The sequence below is a fragment of the Culex quinquefasciatus genome, chromosome 3 (assembly GCF_015732765.1).
Source record: "Culex quinquefasciatus strain JHB chromosome 3, VPISU_Cqui_1.0_pri_paternal, whole genome shotgun sequence".
NCBI classification, from domain to species: domain Eukaryota; kingdom Metazoa; phylum Arthropoda; class Insecta; order Diptera; family Culicidae; genus Culex; species Culex quinquefasciatus.
In genome coordinates this window covers 158,779,681-158,799,716 of record NC_051863.1, presented here as the reverse complement: position 1 = coordinate 158,799,716, position 20,036 = coordinate 158,779,681, and the positions used below count along the sequence as shown (strand labels likewise).

The window sequence follows — 20,036 nt, the reverse complement described above, 5'->3', positions numbered from 1 at the left end:
ACAAAAACTCTTTTTAAAAATCAGGGGTATTAAAAACACCCAAAAAGCAAAAACTGAAACAAATTCTAAATATATTTAAAAACAACTTTGAAATTTTTCGTAAAAACAGAAACATAACAACAAATTTCTGAAAAATACTTCAAAAATGGAAGCACTCTTTTTTTTAATCAGAGTAGAAAAAAAAACCAGTCGGTCAGTCAATCAGTCTTTGAAAAATAACCGAAAGCTTAAAAATACTTTCAATTTCAATTAGAGGTGAGCAAAATCGCTCTTTTTTAGGAGCCGCTCATTTTCGTTCGCTCATTAAAAAGAGCCGCTCTTTTGAACGGTTCTTTCGCTCTTTTTCAAAATTTGGATGAAAAGGGGTTTTTTTTTTAAGAATCGTTTGATTTTATAAGTTATTTTACATTGGACTTTTATAAATTATTTGATTGGCAAAAAATAAAAATTAAAACGAGAAGATGCCCTTGAAAACCATACGTCTTGATATGTTCTCTTTTCTATAAACACTAAAGTTTAATCGGACAAAAGGATATATAATATACAGTATGTAAAAAAAGTATTTACACCCCTTGGGCACTATGTACATATTGTGATGAAACATCTAAACAATTTAATGTTGACAGAAACCTAGTACTACGTTTTGTTCAGAAACTCATGCCAGACATTTTGCTACAAAAAGCTCATGAAGAGATGATTTATAAAAGTTATATAACAAATACTATTACGAAAATAAAAAGGTGCAAAAAAGTTTGTACACCTTTCGAAAAATTTACATAAATAATGTTATTTGTTGAAATCACCATAAATCCAGTCTCCCAACTCCAAATAGGCATCTTTGACTGATTAAAATAATTTGGATTGAATATAAAGTTTACTAACTACTTAGTATATATCTCTGGAAATTCTATATAAAACTTATCTTAACTTAATTTTGAAATCTTCTAATTCAACTAAATGTCAATATATTACCATAGAATTGCTAAATAAACATTTTGGAGTAAGTATAACACCGTTTTGGGGGTATTTATATCGATAGAATAGATTTTTCGTTGGAATTTCGTACCAACCCGGAATTACGTCGTCGGAAAATCCGCCGGCTTCTGAACCGGTCCACAATTCACAAGTCAACCTATGTGGCATCAGAAAGGGCATAAAATTTACGATCTTTTGATACCCATACATCCAGGTTTTCTATGAAACCCACGTTTTTAAATACCTAAGCAAAAACGTTGTTATGGTTTCGTTTGAGCAACCTGTCAAAAATGTATGGAATTTCGTAATTTTTGTTCTCGTGGATCAAACTTACTTTTTGCCCAGGTATTTAAAAACGTAGGTTTTAAAGAAAACCTAGATGTGTTGGTATCAAAAGATCGGAAATTTTATGCCCTTTCCGATTCCACATAGGTTGACTTGTGAATTGTGGACCGGTTCGGATGCCGGCGGATTTTCCGACGACGTAATTCCGGGTTGTTACGAAATTCCAACGAAAAATCTATTCTAGCGATACAAAGACCCCCAAAACGGTGTTATACCCACTCCCAAATGTTTATTTTGCAATTCTATGGTAATATATTGACATTTAGTTGAATTAGAAGATTTCAAAATTAAGTTAAGATAAGTTTTCTATAGAATTTCCAGAGTTATATAAACTTTTATACTAAGTAGTTAGTAAACTTTATATTCAATCCAAATTATTTTTTTAATCAGTCAAGGATGCCTATTTCGAGTTGGGAGACTGGATTTATGGTGATTTGTCAACAAATAACATTATTTATGTAAATTTTTCGAAAGGTGTACAGACTTTTTTTGCACCTTTTTTATTTTCGTAATAGTATTTGTTATATAACTTTTTATAGAAATCATCTTTTCATGAGCTTTTTGAAGCAAAATGTTTGGCACGAGTTTCTGAACAAAACGTAGTACTAGGTTCCTGTCAAACTTTAAATTTTTTACATGTTTCATCACAAAATGTGCATAGTGCCCAAGGGGTGTAAATACTTTTTTTACATACTGTATATTATATATTTTCCAAAATCTCTAAACTATTCAGTAGATTTTTTGTAATATTTTACATATTCTGCAATTTGAAATGCTCAAATTGTATTCCGGTAAAACTATAAAGTACAATCAGTTGTACAATGAAAGTTTTTTTGTTTTGTTTTGAAAATCATTATTTACTTTTGGGATTGATTTTTATAAGCTTTGAAATTTTTGAATATGTATTTTCAATTCAATTCAGTTTAATACTACAATTTTTTCGGAAATTCAATAAATTATATTCATAACAAAAATCATGCCATCTTAAACCGGAGTATAAAAAAGAACCGCGGTTCTTTTTTTGTGAGCCACGGTTCGTTCACTATTTTCATAAAACCGGCTTTTTGAGCGGCTCGCTCTTGTTTTACTCACCTCTAATTTCAATGTTTATTTTTAAATTTGAATAACGTATAGTTTTTGATTTTTCAACTGGAAATGGCAAAAAGTTAAAGATAACTGAATAAAAAATGTTATTCTGCATTTCATTTTATTTGCAATCGTAGAACGTTTAGGCTATTTGGCGGTTATGTTTGTTTTAGAAAAACATTATAATCTTGTTTCGGAATGTTTCAATCAAAAAATAATTTTCTCTTTGATGTTTGTTGAAGCTATTTCTGGACCCTGAATTCAGAATAATCATTGACAGTCATTGCCTCAAAAGTGAAAGACACCATCTACCACCTTAAAACATGATTGTTGTTGTCATTCTTTTAAAGAATTTAGAAAAATATCAAGGAATTCGTAAAAAAAAAGTTTTTACCAGTTCCCTTCTCAATTTTGTTAATTTTGATATTGAATTTTTGAATCAATGGTGATTTATCGAGCTGTCAGTATTTAACTGTTTTAATTTTTTTCAACGTAATATTCATTTTGATATGGTTCCATGATTTACCACTTATTTTAAGTAAAATGTTCGAAGATACTTATTCTTTAAACATATTTGCATTAACTTAAATAATCATTTCTTGAATTTACTTTTTAGCAATTTCAGTTATTTTTCATGTTTTTAAAACGTAAAAAAGTTTTGTTTTTTTTTTCATTCATAGTTATTTACCCATACTCAAACTAAAAAACAAGGGTTAAACTTGAAAAAAAAAAATAAATGACTTAATGAATTTAGTTAAACAATAATAAAAAATATGCAAATTTGTGTCAAATGCATCCTATTTGGATTTTTAATACCTTTAAAAGACTTTTAATTTCCAAGTAGATTAAAAATGTGAAAGGAAACATAAATTTAAAGTAAGTTATTAAAGAAGATAGAAGTGAATTTAATTGAAAAATTGTAATATTTTTTTTTAAAACTAAAAAATAATTTTCAAAAAAAATTTTTAGGATTCCTGACTTTTGAATAAAAAATAAAAATTCCGACTTTTTCCCGACTTTCCAGATTTTCCATCTTGAGTAGCCACCCTGGTTAAATTTGTCCAGAAGTTAGTTTATATCTTGAGTCTTTTTTAATAGGTCCTATAAACATATAAAACACAAAAGCTTATAGGACCTTTTCAAAAAAAAAAAAAAAAAAAAATAAAAAAAATAAAACATGTGCAAAAAGAAACAGTAGATAATAATTATAATATCTTCGAGAAATTCGATCTTAAAAGTCTTGGTGCACTGGTGCTACCATGGGCGTTAGAGGGTTAAGAAATACCCCCTGGTTCGATTCTTTGGGGAAACAAATAGTAACTGTGCCAATTTTGAGCCAAATCGGCAAAAATGTATGACAAAAAGCTAAAATTTAAAAATTCTGCCAAAAGTTGGCGTTAAACGTGTCGGTTCATTGTCAAGTGTGAGTTTCCTATGTAAAATTTTATGACAGACAACTTTATCGAAGACCGCAAAACGATCCGAGTTAACCCTGGCGAATTATTAGCGATTTAAAGAGGACGTTTTTGTATGAAATGATTGTTTTTTCACCAGCTTCAGCGAGCTATTGCGACCCTTAACCGATTTCGCTCAAAATTTTCACAGTTACTTATTTTTGCCTTAGGATTTGAGTCAGTGGTATCTTTCAGGTATTTTTTTTTTTGTTCTATTGTCTCCCTAGTGTCCACGTGGTTTATGGATGGTCTTTCATTCAAATTCCATAAATTAAAAAAAAATGTAAATTTCAAAAACAGCAAAAAAACAAAAATAATTCAACTTATACATTAAAGAGTTAAATAAAAATTCGGAAGTAATTAATTCAACTTTTTATATTTTTTAAATCTTGAATTTTTTATATTTTTAGAATGTTTAAATTAAAAAATATATTTGTTTAAATAGTTGTTTGAATATTTTTTTTTCTATTTTTGTAGCGCTCTCTTTAGTATTTTCCCGTTTCGGAAAATATCAGCAAATCTATTTTCAAACATAAAAGTTTATATGTATTTAATAAAATATTCTACAATCTAGGTTAAAAATAATTTGTCATCTATATAAAAATATATGAGCAAAAGAACAAAAATTTGAAGTGAGTTGTCAAATAAACTCAAATTTTTATAAGTCAAAATCAGGCCAAGCGAAACAGTTAGTAAAAGATCAGCCACGTGCAAAATACCACAGTATAGATTCCAATCAGTTTCTTAACCAATATTGAGTATTGTTTTCAAGGAGAACTAATTTAACAATTTAGGGAATTTAATCAAAGTTGCAAATAGGCATTTGATGTGCAAAGTCATTTGCGCTTTATTTTATAAGAATAGACTTTATGTTTTTAAACATTTATACGGATAGAGCTATTATATACCTTTATTAACCTTTTGTAATCCACAATTTTGTCATAATAAGTAACCGAATAAAGAAGAAATTCATACAAAAAAAAACATCTGTTGTGTACTGTTAGCTCACTTGAGCGGCCCCTCCGACTCTTGGTGGTAGCTTTTGACGCGCGAAAAGAACAACGTCGGATACTTGGACGAGTTCAGCTCGAACGTGGTCGTCGTTTCCTGGTTGTTGCGCAGCTGAACCATCGAGTACTGGCGCCAGTGCAGCTGCGAGAAGGCCCGCTTGGCCGTGCTCACGATGCCCAGCTCCAGGTACAGCGTTTGCTGGCCAAACTCCGCCTCGATTTCCTTCTTGCGGCCGGGCCGCTGACTCTGCACGTTCGACCGCTTGCGCTGGACGGCGATGATGAGCTCGTCGTTGCGGAGGCTAGAAATGGCGATTTTTTTACAGGTTGAATTGAGAGGTGTTGATGACGCTTACCGGTAGTGTCCCTTGAGGATCTCGTTCTGGACTGGCGAGCGGGGCTTCAGCTTTCCGACGCAACTCTGCGGCTCTTCGGCGCTGGTCAGCATCAGGACGGATCCGTCGGCGAAGAAGCGGAAGTACCGGTAGTACTCGACCAGCTGGACCGGCCGGTAGAACTGGTCCTGGAAGCTGTTTTCGCCGTACCGGAGATAGCTCGTTCGGCTGATGTAGCACCCGTGGAAGTGGACGCGCGGCCGGTTGATGTACATCTCGCGCCAGCTGGCGAACGGGGAACCTTTCAGGTTGCCCACGTTGACACCCCACAGCCTAACGCACGCCCGGCGCCAAATTTCCGGATCCCGCGCCAGCAGGTAGAATCCACGACAGACGCGCCCAAACCGCTCCATCGAGCGAAGATCTAAATCCGACGACACGACCCAGCGCAAAATGTACAGAATGACCTCCATCGGCAAATCAGAAAAATGCGCAGAAGTCACGATCAGACCCCGATCGCCGGACGCCCTCTCGAACAGTTTGCGCGACTTGGCCAGCAAGTTCTGGAAGCGCAGCACCATGTCTACGTTTTCCAGATTTTCATCGTCCTCGTCGAGGGTGACCTCCAACAGCTCATTGGACAGGGCGTCAATTTCGGAAGAAGCGCTAACATCACCCGAAGCCTGCTTAGCCGGAGTGCGCTTCTCGTACACCCTAAATTCGATATCCGGAACCAACTGAACCGCCCTGCGGTAGAGTCGCATCGCCTCGAAAACCTTCCCGATGCGTTCCATCTCCGAGCCTTCCAGGAACAGCGCCCGCGCCCTCTGCTCAACCGAAAGGTTCTGGTTCTGATCCTGTTCCGCGACCGCCACGTTCTGCGCCGCTCCCGGTTCCTTCTTCAGCTCCTGCTGCCACCTCTCCCGGAACTCGTCCAGCGTCGTCTGAACACCCCCATCTACGGACGACGAGGAACTCTCGTCTTCGTCCTCCCCCTTACCAGTGGAGTCTCCGCCACCGCCGGCAGAAGCGTCCATCCTCGAAAACCTGTTGAAATCCGGAGTCGAAACCGCCCGCCAAGTCAGTACTCGCTGCGGCGCTCTAGTTCACGGTCGGTGTAGCGGATGGCAGCAGTCGACGCGCTTCCAATGGTCACGAAACGTTGCTTCCACTGTGGCGGAAAGGAACTGGCCATTTGGGACGCGATCGTCTCGGGGTGGAGCAAGCTAGACGGAACACCGGTTGTGTGCCCGAACTTATTACGCTGTTAGAAATTAGGACTTTTTTCTTCTTCCACCTTCACACTCGCGAATGACGCACCCACACAAATGCAACAACCCTACGACGGGACGGGACACGGAACCTGGCGGCAGGTGCAGGTTGACCTAACGGGACCAAAATAATAACAAACGTGCGGGCGCACGCGCAGCGAGCTGTCAAAGTCAGCTGATTGAAGGGGGTGGGAGGGGGATTCTGCACAGCAACGATTTTTTTAAACTGGGGGAGTGGTGAATATGAGCCAAGACAAACATAAGGTGTAAGTGGAGACACCAACCCAGCAGAGTCTTCAAACGGTCCCCAGTCACGGCGTTTTAGCACGATTCTGCCAGAGTTCTGACAAAGCCACAAAGCTGGAAAAGGTATGATTCTATCAGAGTTAGCTCTGATCGAGAAATTAAAAGTGCAACATGATGTTAAACTTTCTGTGAAGTTTTCCATGCCAGTTGGGAAAGTTTCACTCCATGTTACCGGCTCGCATCTCTCTTTTCAATTTCTCGATAGCACTTTTCGTGAGTGAGAAGCAATCGAGAAATTAAAAGTGCAACATGGAGTTAAACTTTCTGTCAAGCAACTGTGAAGTGCTCCATGACACTAGCAAAAGTTTCACTCCATGTTACCGGCTCACATCTCTCCTTTTAATTTCTCGATTAAGTCCTAAAAATAAGCTTAAATTGCTGACATTAATATTCACAACGAAGCATCCAAGATTTCGTGACTCCATTCCCATGGAAGGTTGACAGTTCGGTTTGAGCGCTTCTTTTTTAGGTTCTTGGGAATAAAAAGATTCAAATATTTAACCAAATAATTTATAATTCACATATACTGTAAAATTGAGAAAATTTTAAATTTAAAAATTGAAAAAAATATATACTGAAGTTTAAAAATTCAAAAATTTAAAAATTTAAGAAATATAATCCAATGTTGTAAATTCTAAAATTCCTAAACTTCTAATTTTTTTAAATTCTCATGAAATTCTAAAATTATTCTGAAATTCTAACATTCTCAAATTCTAAAATTCTAACAGTCTAAAATTCTAAAATTCCATTTTTATTAAAGTCTTAAAATCTAAAATTCTTAAATTTTTAAATTCTTAAATTCTTAAATTCTCAAATTCTCAAATTCTTAAATTCTTAAATTCTTAAATTCTTAAATTCTTAAATTCTTAAATTCTTAAATTATTAAATTCTTAAATTCATAAATTCTTAAATTCTTAAATTTTTAAATTCTAAAATTCTTTAATTTTTAAATTTTTAAATTCTGAAATTCTGAAATTCTGAAATTCTGAAATTCTGAAATTCTTAAATTCTTAAATTCTTAAATTCTTAAATTCTTAAATTCTTAAATTCTTAAATTCTTAAATTCTTAAATTCTTAAATTCTTAAATTCTTAAATTCTTAAATTCTTAAATTCTTAAATTCTTAAATTCTTAAATTCTTAAATTCTTAAATTCTTAAATTCTGAAACTCTGAAACTCTGAAATTCTTTAATTATTAAATTCTTAAATTCTTAAATTCTTAAATTCTAAAATTCTAAAATTCTAAAATTCTAAAATTCTAAAATTCTTAAATTCTTAAATTCTTAAATTCTTAAATTCTTAAATTCTTAAATTCTTAAATTCTTAAATTCTTAAATTCTTAAATTCTGAAACTCTGAAACTCTGAAATTCTTTAATTATTAAATTCTTAAATTCTGAAACTATGAAATTCTTAAATTCTTAAATTCTGAAACTCTGAAACTCTGAAATTCTTTAATTATTAAATTCTTAAGTTCTGAAACTATGAAATTCTTAAATTTTGAAAACCTTAAATATTTTTTTTTGATTTCTGAATTTGTGATTTTAGAATTTAATAATTTTAAATTAATTTCTTTTTTTTTTAAATTAAATTATTCATTTTTATATTTGAAAGTTTTTGGAAATACGTATAAATTCTTTGATTTTTATTTTGTAACATTGTTGAATTTCAGACTTCTTAGTATCAATATTCGTATTTTTAATTTTAAAAATTCAGATTTTTTAAAGTTTTGATATTTTTACTTGTAGGTATCTACATATTTCTACTTTTACTTTCTAAATTTTAGATTTCCCAAATTTGTGAACTAATGTTTTTATTTTTGAACACGAATTTCATTTTTTGAACATTTGTTTTTTAGTTTGTTTACTTTGGAGTTTGTCGTTCCTTTCTAACTTCAAAAACGCTTTAAAACCCATTTCTGATCACTTTTTTTATTTCGTTACTTATCCACCCTTAAGTGGTTGGTGCCTTCCTCGCATTTAGAGGGTAATGCTATCCAAAATAGCAACAAAAAAAGCGGACCTTTCAGTGTTCTATTAACTTGACTCATTATTCATACCATCAGAATGGGTAGTCAGATCTACATAATTCCGGGCACTTATGTGCTTATCCCGCCCGTGTGGATCAATCGGACCGCGCACTGGACTCACAATCCAGAGGTCGCCGGTTCGAATCCCGCGGCGGGCGCTCTAAAATTCTTTGTGTGTTTACACTTAGGAGCCCAGGGCGGCGAAGTCCTTGTAGATAAAAAGGAAGACACTAGTGGTTGGTACTAGCAATGGTGGCCGACAGCTATAAAGTCAACTTCGTTTTTTTATGTGCTTATAACTTTTGACAGGGTTGTCAGATCTACAATCTTTTGAACTCGTTGAAAAGGTCTTTTGTTTCCAATGACAGGTTGCATGACAGATCCGGACAACGATTTTATCAAAATATCTGAGATCCGGTCTCTAAAAAGTTCATAAGGGCATCTCCAGCGCTGGGGTGCAAATCAAATTTGCACCCGGCTCATGATTACCGAGATCAAATTTGCCACCTTGAAAAAATTCCTGCATCCCCACCGCTAGGGTAGCAAATTTGCCACCGAAACAAGCCCACCGCGGGGGGCAAATATGGGTTTTTATCATTTTTTGCTCTCATTTACCTTCAAAATCAATAATTATGTGTTGATTCATGCCTAGAAATGCTAAAAGTTCATTAAACTTTGTAATCCTATTGAAAATTTCAAAGAATTTCATTTTTCGAAAATGTCGAAAGTTAAACCATTTGCTACCCGATTTGATTCCCACCTAATTTGCTCTCGAGTTTGCCCCCGAGTCTCCCACCGCGCGTAACAAAGCAGGTATCAAATTTGATCTCAAGTTCATCTGTAGAAGAAAAAATATGTGTCGGTACCTGTCGGGTACTCATTTTCTGATACCCGACAAGTACCGGCAAGCCGGGGGCAAAGTTTTAAATGCGTGTTTCGGAGATTTTCTATGTCTGCTCAAAAATTCAAAAAAAATCAAAAATTCAAAAATTCAAAAAGTTAAAAATTCAAAAATTCAAATATTTCAAAATTTAAAAAAATTAAAAATTCAAAAATTCAAAAATTTAAAAATGTAAAAATTTAAAAATTTAAAAATTTAAAAATTTAAAAGCTTAAAAATTTAAAAATTTGAAAATTTAAAAATTTAAAAATTTAAAAATTTAAAAATTTAAAAATTCAAAAATTTAAAAATTTAGAAATTTAAAAATTTATTCAATTAGTTTTTATTAGTAAATAATCAATTCACAATTTCGTAATTCTTATAACCTAATAGAGTTTTGGAGTACCTTTCAACTATGATTTGTACTATAGTTCATTTTGATGTAATTGGATATTCTAACAATGGATTTGCCAACAGAAGGAAAAATTATTTTAAAAAACCTTCTAAATTTGCTAAGGAAAAGGATAGAGATAGAAAAGCTTAAAACTAGATCACAGTTTGTTTTGTCTTTTGACGTCGAAAACTTCGCTGCACAAGGCAGCTTATCCGTTGTAGATATACTTCATCATAAGCTCACTCAGAGCTTGGAATTGTTCTGCCTTGTTCCGGCAGGCACGAAAGCGCGTGAGCATCTCTCCAGCAAGAGCGAAAAACTCGGGAAACGTGAAGAGATCATCTCCGGTAACGTCTGCTTGTCCCGGTGAAGTACCGCTCCCAGAAGCGGCTACTCTAGCGTACGAACCTCCCCAACCGGGAGGGAACGCTGGGTTGGTCGATGGAACCGCTCCGCCGCCAGCTGCTGCAGCGTTCGTGCTCGAAGTCTTTGGAGGTTGGCGGGACGCTGGCGCTTTCTTCTTCTTGTCCTGCTCCTCGAGGTACTTTTTCTGCGCGGCACAGCCACGGAAATTCGCCGTGTGGTTTCCACCACAGTTCGCGCACTTGACGCGCGCTTTGTGCTGCTGGGCGTTTTCCCCCAGCTGGTCTTTCCGCGGAAGATTGCACCTTTCGGTGAAGTGGGTCTCACCGCACTTAACGCACCGGGGCGGAAGATTACAGTTTCTTGAACCGTGTCCGAATTTTTGGCAGCGGTGGCATTGCGCTGCGTCGGTCGGATTCTTCGTGTAGAATCGCCACGTCACGAAGAAGCCGTCCAGTGCTTTGATCTGCCGTAGGTCCTGGATTTTGACCGACCCACGATCGAAGTACAGGAGGTACAATGTGTACGTACCTGTCACCGTAGACGATTTTGAGAGCACCTTTATCTCTCGAGGCTTAACCTTGACGCCCGTCAGGTGTTCTTCCAGGTCGGAGATCGGGCGGTCCGGATATCCCTGAAGGACGATCTTCACTGGGACCTTCTCTGCAGGATCAAATGTGAAGAATTTGAAGTTTCGCAACTTCAACTCACCACCAAGTCGAAATGCAGCTTCTTGTGTGTAATGACTTGCACAGAAGTTTTGCTAATTTTGAGACAATATTGGAGTCCCTCAAGCAACTCGTCAGCATCGTCCGCCAACGTATCCAAAACAAAAATTGGAGGTGGTCGTCGTTCCTTCGGAGAGTTACACTTTTTCTGCTTTCCTTGCTTGCGCGCAAGTTCATCATCGTCATCGTCGTCGCCAGCACTGTCACTGGCGGTGTTGTTTTCTTCTCCACTCAGCATCTCAAATTCGTTGCTGGTGGGAACGTTGGAAGTGGTTGTTGTCGTAGTGCTGGTGGACTGCTGCTGCTGCTGGTCGGAAGTACTTCCGGATGACCGGGTCGATTGTCTCGTCCGTACTGGGGACTCACGTGGACGGTATGATACGTGTAAAAAAGAAGGATCGGTGACGTCACCGGGCACGCTCCCGTGCGCGATGGCGGTCGATGCGGCGTTGGTATGTTTACCTTTCTGCACTCTGCCGGTAGATGAACTTCGCGGGTTTTTCGAGGCCGCACTCGAACTGCCACGGCCACGGCCGGCCCTTGGCATGCTGGAGCAGCAAACTCGCGGGTAAACACTGTTAATTACGGCGAAAAAATCGAAAAGTTTGAGGAGCTCCGAACAGTTGACTGTTGCTGGCTGGTGTTGCCAGTCCCGAAGGATTTAAAAATTTAAAAATTCATAAATTCAAAAATTTAAAAATTCAAAAATTCAAAAATTCAAAAATTTAAAAATTTAAAAATAAAAAAATCCAAAATTTTGTTTTTTTTACTTTTACAAAATTTTAATTTAAGAAAAATAATATTTTTTTTCAATTATTTTAGGCTGCTGCACATATTTTTCAAAGTTTATGTCGCCCCCGGTTCGAAAAACCAGGCGGCAAAAAATATGTTTTTCAAAAAACTTCCAAATTTTAAAGGGAATTTAAGTCCATCCAACTGAAAACAATTAGAAATGCATTTTCCTGCGTTTAAAATCATATTTAGCATGTCTGGGTTCGGTCAAAAATATTTTCAATTTTTTCGGCGAAAAAAAATCTCTTCAATAATAATTTTTAAATTTTTTTAAATTTCTTTAATTTTTCTTAATTTTTTTTAAATTTTTCAATTTTTTTAATTTTTTTTAATTTTTTAATTTATTATTTTTTTAATTTTTTTAAAATTTTTTATTTTTTTTTAATTTTATAAATTTTATTAATTTTTTGAATTTTTTTAAATTTTTTAATTTTTTTAAATTATTTAAATTTTTTAATTTTTTTAAATTTTTTAAATTTTTTAAATTTTTTAATTTTTTTAAATTTTTTTAAATTTTTTAAATTTTTTAAAATTTTTAAATTTTTTAAATTTTTAAATTTTTTAAATTTTTAATTTTTTAAATTTTTAAATTTTTAAATTTTTAAATTTTTAAATTTTTAAATTTTTAAATTTTTAAATTTTTAAATTTTTTAAATTTTTTAAATTTTTAATTTTTAATTTTTTAAATTTTTAAATTTTTTAAATTTTTAAATTTTTAAATTTTTAAATTTTTTAAATTTTTAAATTTTTAAATTTTTAAATTTTAAATTTTTAAATTTTTAAATTTTTAAATTTTTAAATTTTTAAATTTTTAAATTTTTAAATTTTTAAATTTTTAAATTTTTAAATTTTTAAATTTTTAAATTTTTAAATTTTTAAATTTTTAAATTTTTAAATTTTTAAATTTTTAAATTTTTAAATTTTTAAATTTTTAAATTTTTAAATTTTTAAATTTTTAAATTTTTAAATTTTTAAATTTTTAAATTTTTAAATTTTTTAAATTTTTAAATTTTTTAAATTTTTTAGATTTTTAAATTTTTAAATTTTTAAATTTTTAAATTTTTAAATTTTTCAATTTTTTAAATTTTTAAATTTTTAAATTTTTAAATTTTTTAAATTTTTAAATTTTTTAAATTTTTAAATTTTTAAATTTTTAAATTTTTAAATTTTTAAATTTTTAAATTTTTTAAATTTTTTAAATTTTTAAATTTTTTAAATTTTTTAAATTTTTTAAATTTTTTAAATTTTTTAAATTTTTTAAATTTTTTAAATTTTTTAAATTTTTTAAATTTTTTAAATTTTTTAAATTTTTTAAATTTTTTAAATTTTTTAATTTTTTTAAATTTTTCAATTTTTTAAATTTTTTAAATTTTTTAAATTTTTTAAATTTTTTAAATTTTTTAAATTTTTTAAATTTTTTAAATTTAAAAAAAATCCGTGCATGATTCGATTTTCCGTGCATAATTTCATTTGATGCGGTAGCAAACAGGCAGAATACCGGGTAGCAAAGTGAAATCCCGAAGAACTGAGAGCAAATTTGCTACCGCGACAGGTACCGCGATGGGGTTGACGTCGGGTGCAAATTAGCTTTGCTTCGCTGTTTGCACCCAGCGCTGGAGATGCACTAAGTAACACTTAAGTGCTTATAACTTTTGATAGGGTTGTCAGATCTGGAATCTATTGAACTCGTTGGAAGGGTCTTTCAATTACCTATCCAACGACAAGTCGCATGATAGATCCGGACAACGTTTTCATCAAAATAACTGATATCCGGCCTCTAAAATGTGCATAAATAACAATGAAGTGCTTTTAACTTTTGATAGGGTTGTTAAATCTTCAATCTTTGGAACTCGTTGGAAAGGTCTTTTGAATACCTTTCTAAAAATGTATAACACCCTTTTTACAATCTTCCGGACTTTTGTTAAAATCGTTTTTTTAGCATAACTTTTGAAGTCCTTAACTAAACTTTATAATTTTCAATAGCGACTTCAAAAAATCAAACCATCCACATTAACGACCCCCGGGTCTTTTGTGGTCTCTGTTGCAAGTTTCTGCTCGAACCTAGGAGTCCGAAGGCTTGAAAGGGGAGAGCACCCAAACCTCTTTCTACTCCAAGGAACCTTCCACCCCAGTGTTTGAACTGACGACCTTTGGATTGCGAGTCCAACCGCCGCCAGCGATTCCACCGGAGTAGGCTTGGTTTGGTGTGTTGTTTGTACTTATGGCATGGAGACAACTCCTACACCTGGAATGACTTAACGGCCTAACAACCAAGGCCGGGACCGACATTTTACTTCCTCATCCGATGGAAGGTTGCAGCAGATGGGAATCGCTTACAAAGCGGACAGCGTAACCATTCGACCACGACTTATAAGACTCCAAAACGGATTCAATGAGACCAAAACGGTCCAAATTGGTTTAGCCAGTGCCGAGATAATCCAGTGCAATTTTTTTTATAAGCATCCCACCACACACACAGACATTTGCTCAGAATTTGATTCTGAGTCGATACGTATACATGAAGGTGGGTCTAGGAGGTCAAATTAAGAATTTCGATTTTCGAGTGATTTTATAGCCTTGTCTCAGTAAGGTGAGGAAGTCGAAAAGTAAATCTTTCCCAGTTCTCTTAAGAGGAGCACCCTTGGAGTATCGGGGCAGGAATTTACAAAGCTGATTCAGTTAAAAAATTACTCAGCTTATGTTAACATTAACGATTTTTGTATTATTGATTGAATCCTGTAGAAAAATTATGCAGACTTTTATGAACGTTGTAAGATTGAAATTTGTCAAAGTGCTTGAAAAGCTAAACAATTAAATTACTCACTGAAAGCGCATCAATACCACATCCGCTGCACCGGGTCCAGATACAGCAGCTGCAAGTCCGGTCGCAGCTGGGCCGTCTCGCGCCGGACACTGCCGGTGCGGTGCCATTCGGCGACGTTTATTCGCATCAGCCGGAGAACGCGCGTCCGCCGGTTCGCCAGCAGCAGCTTGAAGTCCTTCAACGGCAGGGTCGCGAAGCAGTACTAGGCGGGGAGAACGGCGGCGTAAGATGATGTTTTTTTTGTTTGCTTCGGAGGGTTGGCTTTAAGACTTACCTCGCACTCAATGCTGACCGATGGGGCGTACAGCTTCTTGAACCAACAGCCGAGCCACCTCTGCTGGGTGATGTCCTCGAGGCTGATGTAAAAGTGCTGCAATTTTTTCAGCAAATGAATTGATCTAAACGCCTTCAGGGCAAGTTGGGCCTTTGGGTGGATTTTGAGGCGTAAGTCGGTTAGCTGCCTTAGTCCGGTGCAGATCGATACGATCGATTCGCTGTTGATGAAGATATCCTTTTCTACGACGAGGTGGGTAAGATTTGGGGCGCGGAAGATCAGGCGAGCGTAGAACCGGTCACTCGTGGGTTTGAGGATGGTTAACTTCCGGGCCACTGGAAGCTGCGGAACATCGTTCATTGTGCAGTTCAAGGTAAAGGTCTGTTTTAGGGGCAAGTTCGTTAGTAACTACAATTTAAAATCAATTTTAATTCCTACCTTCAAAGTTGCAAATTTGTCGTGTTCTTCAAATGAGATTGTTTCAATTCCAGAACCCAGGGTCAGCACCTCAAGGTTCGACAGCTGGCTAGCTGCACGTACCGCAGCTTGGCATGGAGGACTTGTTCGCAGTTCAAAGTGACGGATTCGAGAAGCGTTTTGGAGAAATGCATCAAGCTGAATCGGTTTTCCACTAGCTGAACCAATCTCAATTTCAAAGGTAAAATGTACCAATTTTGGACATTTAAGGTGATTGTAGTTTGCTTGAGAGAAAAAGTGCTCAATTTTAAGTCTCTTTAATTGTCCTGAGTAGTGAGTTATCATGAATTCAGCTTGGTCGCAGTTGTGAAATTCCAATTCATCAACATTGGGTGCATTCCGTTGAAACCAATTGTAGATGAGCTTAGACCGAGGACCATTCATGTTAACAAAGAGAACTTTTTGCATGTTTGGCGTGGAAACAGTATCACTGGGTGCCTCAAATGGTTCCAATTCGCCACTGAATCGAGAAAACATAGAAAGAAATAAAGTCAACCGTTGGACGTTCGGGCCTAATCCATCCAGGAACATCAGTATTCGCATCAAATTGGTATCGTCAAAGCTACAGTAAACCTCCTTAACGTGAGGAAATTGTCTCAACACCCACAAAGCCGTCCGGTCTTGAGCCGCCTGTGCCTCGGCCGTTTTTCCAGAGAATGAAAACATTAACCATTCATACTGTCGGTTCGATCGGCGCAAAAAACTGTGCCCGCCCTGGTCCACGTCATCACACGAACGTACTAACAGTCGCAGACGCGGAACGACCAACCAGTCCCAGCGGCGGCACACGCAGGACACCGGCTTCAGGCGCCACCGGAGGTAGGTGAAGATGTGCAGAAGGATCTGGAAAAAAAACAAATGGTTCTAAATTGGGTTGACCTACGGAACCGCCGATAGTTACCTCGTTCGGCAGGTCGTTGATGGTGGCCATCTTGAAGCGGATTTACGGTTTGCGGGACCGGAAGTTGCGACCAAGCGAGCGAGCTTTGGTTCGTGTAAGTTCAAAACAAACAACAATCGTTCTGTCAGTTGTACGCTAAATTGTTTTAAGTAAAACGGTGTAAAACTGCCGAAGTGCTGAACATGCTAAACTGTCAAATCAGCCACTTGCAAATTGGCGCCAAAAGTGTTCACTGTGTTTGCTTGACCGGCGTGTGATCTGTTCCGTTCGAGACTTTCCAACCGCAACGATGGCCACAATCAACGATTTGCCAAACGAGGTAATTTTATGAATTAATCCGGCTATATTACAGCTCACAAACGCCCGCTTTTCTTCCAGCTGCTCCTGCTCATCTTCCGGCTCCTCGGGGAAACCGCCAACGCCCAGGCCGTGTCCAGCGTGTGTCGCCGCTGGGACCAGTTGATCGTACCGACGCTTCGACTGCGCATTGGCTTGTACGATGACGGAGACCGGGGCGTGCGCGACATTTTGTGCCGATCTTCCCGTCAGTACGAGGCAGTGGCTCTGGATTTTCCTGAAAGTTCCTGCGAGACGACGGATATTGGCGACCGTACCGGTTTGTGGATTTTGGCACGGTTTATGCACGTTACGGATGTTGAGCTACGCTTTTACAAGTACGATTTGAAGCGGATTGTGCGGTTCGTGGACGCTTTGGGTCCGCGTGTGCTGTTCTTGACCATTTTTGCGAACAATGTCCAAGACGACACCGGCTTGGAATTGAATTTGACCTCTCGTAAGGTGGTCCTCTGGCAAACATGGAACACTTGCATTTCGTAAATTTTAACCAACTGCCAATGCAATTTTACGCCTGGTTCTTTCGCAAAGTTCCTAAGGTTGTCCGCTTGAAGGTTTCCATTTGTTATCAAGGCGATGTTATCATAAGCCACTACGCGGATCACCTCGAAAGGCTGGAGATTTTTCATCTTGACTATGAGAAGAGCTTCAACCACCTGAAATGTCCAAAATTGACGCATTTGTCCATGCGAATGGAGACTGGTTGCGTTTCCGCCCATCCAATCCCGCTCGATCAATTTTTCAAACACGCGCAACGGCTTCGTCACTTGGAGCTATTTACCGATTGTCCCTGCCATGATGTTGCTCGCACAGTCGTCGATTTGCCGAATCTCGAAGTCCTGGCTCTACGATCTGATCACTATGTTCCATTTGATGACCGCGTCAAGCTTCCGGCTCTGAAGGTAGACATTTGAAATGTTTTAACTTGCAACTTGCTAACGTTGATCTTTTGCCCAATCCAGAAACTGTTCTTCGGAGGTCGCATAGATGATGTCCCGCAGCTACCGGCGGTTCGCTATCTGTTCCTCTACGGACTAACCGGCGATCGGATCTACTCCCGATTCGTCCAGCGAGCTCCGAACCTCACCAAACTCACCGTGGACCAAGATGCCTTTCTCGATGACGATGCGATCGTTTGCATCTGCAACGGATTGCCGCAACTGGCCGATTTACACCTGAAGATACACTCGGCCGTAGAACTAACCGAAACAGCATTCGGTGCGATTCACTTGCTCACGCAGTTGCAGCGCTTTCACATAAGCTTCGAAAACATCTCCAGGCAGGTCTGGCTCGGCGAGTGGTTCAAGCGATTGCCAGCGCCAACGGTTAGCATCGAAAACATGGTAAGGCTACACAACACATTGCGATGACCCGAATCATACTAACCATAACATAAACAGCACTCTCAGTTCTTGCCCGTGGTCATGCCGCTGGCGGAATTCGAACTGCTGTTGGCGAATCTCCGAACGCGCGTTTTGACGCTGAGGAAGATCTTCGTTGCCGTTTGGCATCGCACCATCCGGCAGGAAGTGGCACGCGTGCGGCCGGATTTGCAGTTCTTTTATTTGGAGCCCGTGGATACGACGCTGTTTGGGTAGTGATTTGAGCAGGTTCTTTTTGGTTCAATCCATTTGAAATAATAAATACAAAATACTGAAGTTTGCTCAAACCTTTATTGTTCGTTTCAATCAATTCTTACGTTTAGTCAGTTTCATTTTGCGCTGAAGGAAAGAATTTCGCAATGATTTCCTTAGCTTCGTCGCCTTCCCACTCGTCTCCGTGACCTGCCAAGTGCACGATGGAAGCTAGCCCGCCGCACTCTCGAATGATGCTTGTGATGTCCGCGGTGTAAGGTTCACTATGGTTCAACATTGCGCCAATGTCCATTAGTATTTCATATTTAGAAACACGTCCGTCGGAATCTAGCTCCTCAAGCAGTAGCGTAATGGCCCCATGCTTGATCAGCTCCAGCAGTTGAACTGGAGACGCTTTGCGAACAATCTGGGAGAGTGTATAGACAGCCTCATCGTGGGTCAAAGGATCATTGCGCAGCAGGTCGACAACCCTGCCCAGTATGCCCTCGGTGATAATCTCCCGAACAAGCCAGCGTTCAGAGATACAAACGAATGTTAGAACATGTAGTGCCTCACTCCGAACAGCGTCGTTCGGATGGCTCAACAGCGCTCCATAGTGCGAAAGGATTCCGCAGCGTAGCACAAGACTTCCCACGTCGTACTCAAGATCCCACGTCCGGAAAAGGTTGTGGATGACCTCCAAAGCTGCCACCTTGATCTGGTCCTGGGTGTGTGCCAGCGATGAAACGATCGCCGGGACTAGGCCGCTCTTGATCAGCTGTCTCATGTCTTTGTCGGACACATCAACAAACCTGCTGTGCCGGTTCAGGACCCACAGGAGGATCGTTGCGTCGGTTTGGGAGTCGTGCATTGTTACAAAATTACTGAAAATGTTGAATTATAATGGCAGAAATAAGAATCTTTTCACGCTTTTTACTTACTTTTCCAGCCACAACACAACGACCAACTTGATCTTCTCCAAACTAACGTGTAAGAGATTTGCTCTGTCAAACGTCACTTCTGCACGCTTGACCAAAAATACGTTTCGGTTTAACACGTCTTTAAAGTTCTGCTACACGCTCATTCAAGAAAACTCTTTTATGATTAGTTTTCCCACCTTAACCTTAGTTTGGGTAGGTTCGTTTTAGACAAAATTTGCCTAGTTCTCTGAAGAAAAGAGTCGATTGCGGTCGGCAGTGGGGCCACGCGGTTGCTTTGCAGGGTTATTCCTTTTTTTCTCGCTAGAAGTTATAAAATCAATCCTTAATTAATTAGATTGTTGATCGGAATGCGGCGTGTCGGTTGAGTAGTTGTGTTACAAAATAATCTCGATTTGAATCCAACCAGAAGTTTCAGAACTAAATGAACAAGCTATTAAACCAGTAGCGTAAGGTTTTCACCTTTTAAGTTCTTTTAAGTTCTTCATGTTATTCAAGAGTCGAGTGTCTTTTTATTTAATATTATTCCAATTTGCACGTGTTATTACAGGTTACTACTAACTCCTGACAACTCACACCCTAACCAAAAATCATGATTTTCTGAGTTCAATATCCCACTTTTCACACGAATTTTTCAGTTCAACCCATATAACCATATTCAAAAAATCGTATGAAAAGTGGGATATTGAACTCAGAAAGTCATGATTTTTGGTACGGGTGCACGTGCAC

General features: G+C 37.3%; 4 protein-coding genes across 4 annotated transcripts; 1 reads left to right on the top strand and 3 right to left on the bottom strand.

The window, feature by feature from the left end:
• Window positions 1-4,682: 4,682 nt before the first annotated feature.
• LOC6045930 (F-box only protein 9) lies at window positions 4,683-6,630 on the bottom strand. The gene is made up of 2 exons (XM_001863172.2): window positions 5,227-6,630; window positions 4,683-5,172 (listed from the first exon to the last, which is right to left on the bottom strand). The coding sequence occupies exons 1-2, from the start codon at window positions 6,240-6,242 to the stop codon at window positions 4,866-4,868; spliced, it is 1,323 nt and encodes a 440-aa protein (XP_001863207.2). The 5' UTR covers window positions 6,243-6,630; the 3' UTR covers window positions 4,683-4,865.
• Window positions 6,631-14,731: 8,101 nt separating this feature from the next.
• On the bottom strand, window positions 14,732-16,562 carry LOC119769685. Its single transcript, XM_038263058.1, has 4 exons — window positions 16,442-16,562; window positions 15,502-16,383; window positions 15,064-15,444; window positions 14,732-14,991 (listed from the first exon to the last, which is right to left on the bottom strand). Exons 1-4 carry the CDS (start codon window positions 16,469-16,471, stop codon window positions 14,800-14,802), a joined length of 1,485 nt encoding a protein of 494 aa, XP_038118986.1. The 5' UTR covers window positions 16,472-16,562; the 3' UTR covers window positions 14,732-14,799.
• Window positions 16,563-16,617: 55 nt separating this feature from the next.
• Window positions 16,618-18,395, top strand: LOC6045931. The gene is made up of 4 exons (XM_001863173.2): window positions 16,618-16,760; window positions 16,820-17,697; window positions 17,758-18,138; window positions 18,196-18,395. The coding sequence occupies exons 2-4, from the start codon at window positions 17,257-17,259 to the stop codon at window positions 18,391-18,393; spliced, it is 1,020 nt and encodes a 339-aa protein (XP_001863208.2). The 5' UTR covers window positions 16,618-16,760; window positions 16,820-17,256; the 3' UTR covers window positions 18,394-18,395.
• An 85-nt stretch (window positions 18,396-18,480) lies between these two features.
• LOC119770228 (importin subunit alpha-3-like) lies at window positions 18,481-19,339 on the bottom strand. Its single transcript, XM_038264680.1, has 2 exons — window positions 19,311-19,339; window positions 18,481-19,253 (listed from the first exon to the last, which is right to left on the bottom strand). Exon 2 carries the CDS (start codon window positions 19,238-19,240, stop codon window positions 18,497-18,499), a length of 744 nt encoding a protein of 247 aa, XP_038120608.1. The 5' UTR covers window positions 19,241-19,253; window positions 19,311-19,339; the 3' UTR covers window positions 18,481-18,496.
• Between the last annotated feature and the right edge of the window lie 697 nt (window positions 19,340-20,036).

Bases quoted from the DNA above. Each gene is read 5' to 3' on its own strand.
- LOC119770228 (XM_038264680.1), bottom strand. From the start codon at position 19,240: ATGCACGACTCCCAAACCGACGCAACGATCCTCCTGTGGGTCCTGAAC.
- LOC119769685 (XM_038263058.1), bottom strand. From the start codon at position 16,471: ATGGCCACCATCAACGACCTGCCGAACGAG. The intron at 16,384-16,441 runs GTAACTATCGGC...TTTTTTTTCCAG, and splicing joins TCAACGACCTGCCGAACGAG to ATCCTTCTGCACATCTTCAC. The intron at 15,445-15,501 runs GTAGGAATTAAA...CCCCTAAAACAG, and splicing joins ACAAATTTGCAACTTTGAAG to ACCTTTACCTTGAACTGCAC.
- LOC6045931 (XM_001863173.2), top strand. From the start codon at position 17,257: ATGGAACACTTGCATTTCGTAAATTTTAACCAACTGCCAATGCAATTT. The intron at 17,698-17,757 runs GTAGACATTTGA...TGCCCAATCCAG, and splicing joins TCAAGCTTCCGGCTCTGAAG to AAACTGTTCTTCGGAGGTCG. The intron at 18,139-18,195 runs GTAAGGCTACAC...TAACATAAACAG, and splicing joins CGGTTAGCATCGAAAACATG to CACTCTCAGTTCTTGCCCGT.
- LOC6045930 (XM_001863172.2), bottom strand. From the start codon at position 6,242: ATGGACGCTTCTGCCGGCGGTGGCGGAGACTCCACTGGTAAGGGGGAG. The intron at 5,173-5,226 runs GTAAGCGTCATC...CGCCATTTCTAG, and splicing joins ATCCTCAAGGGACACTACCG to CCTCCGCAACGACGAGCTCA.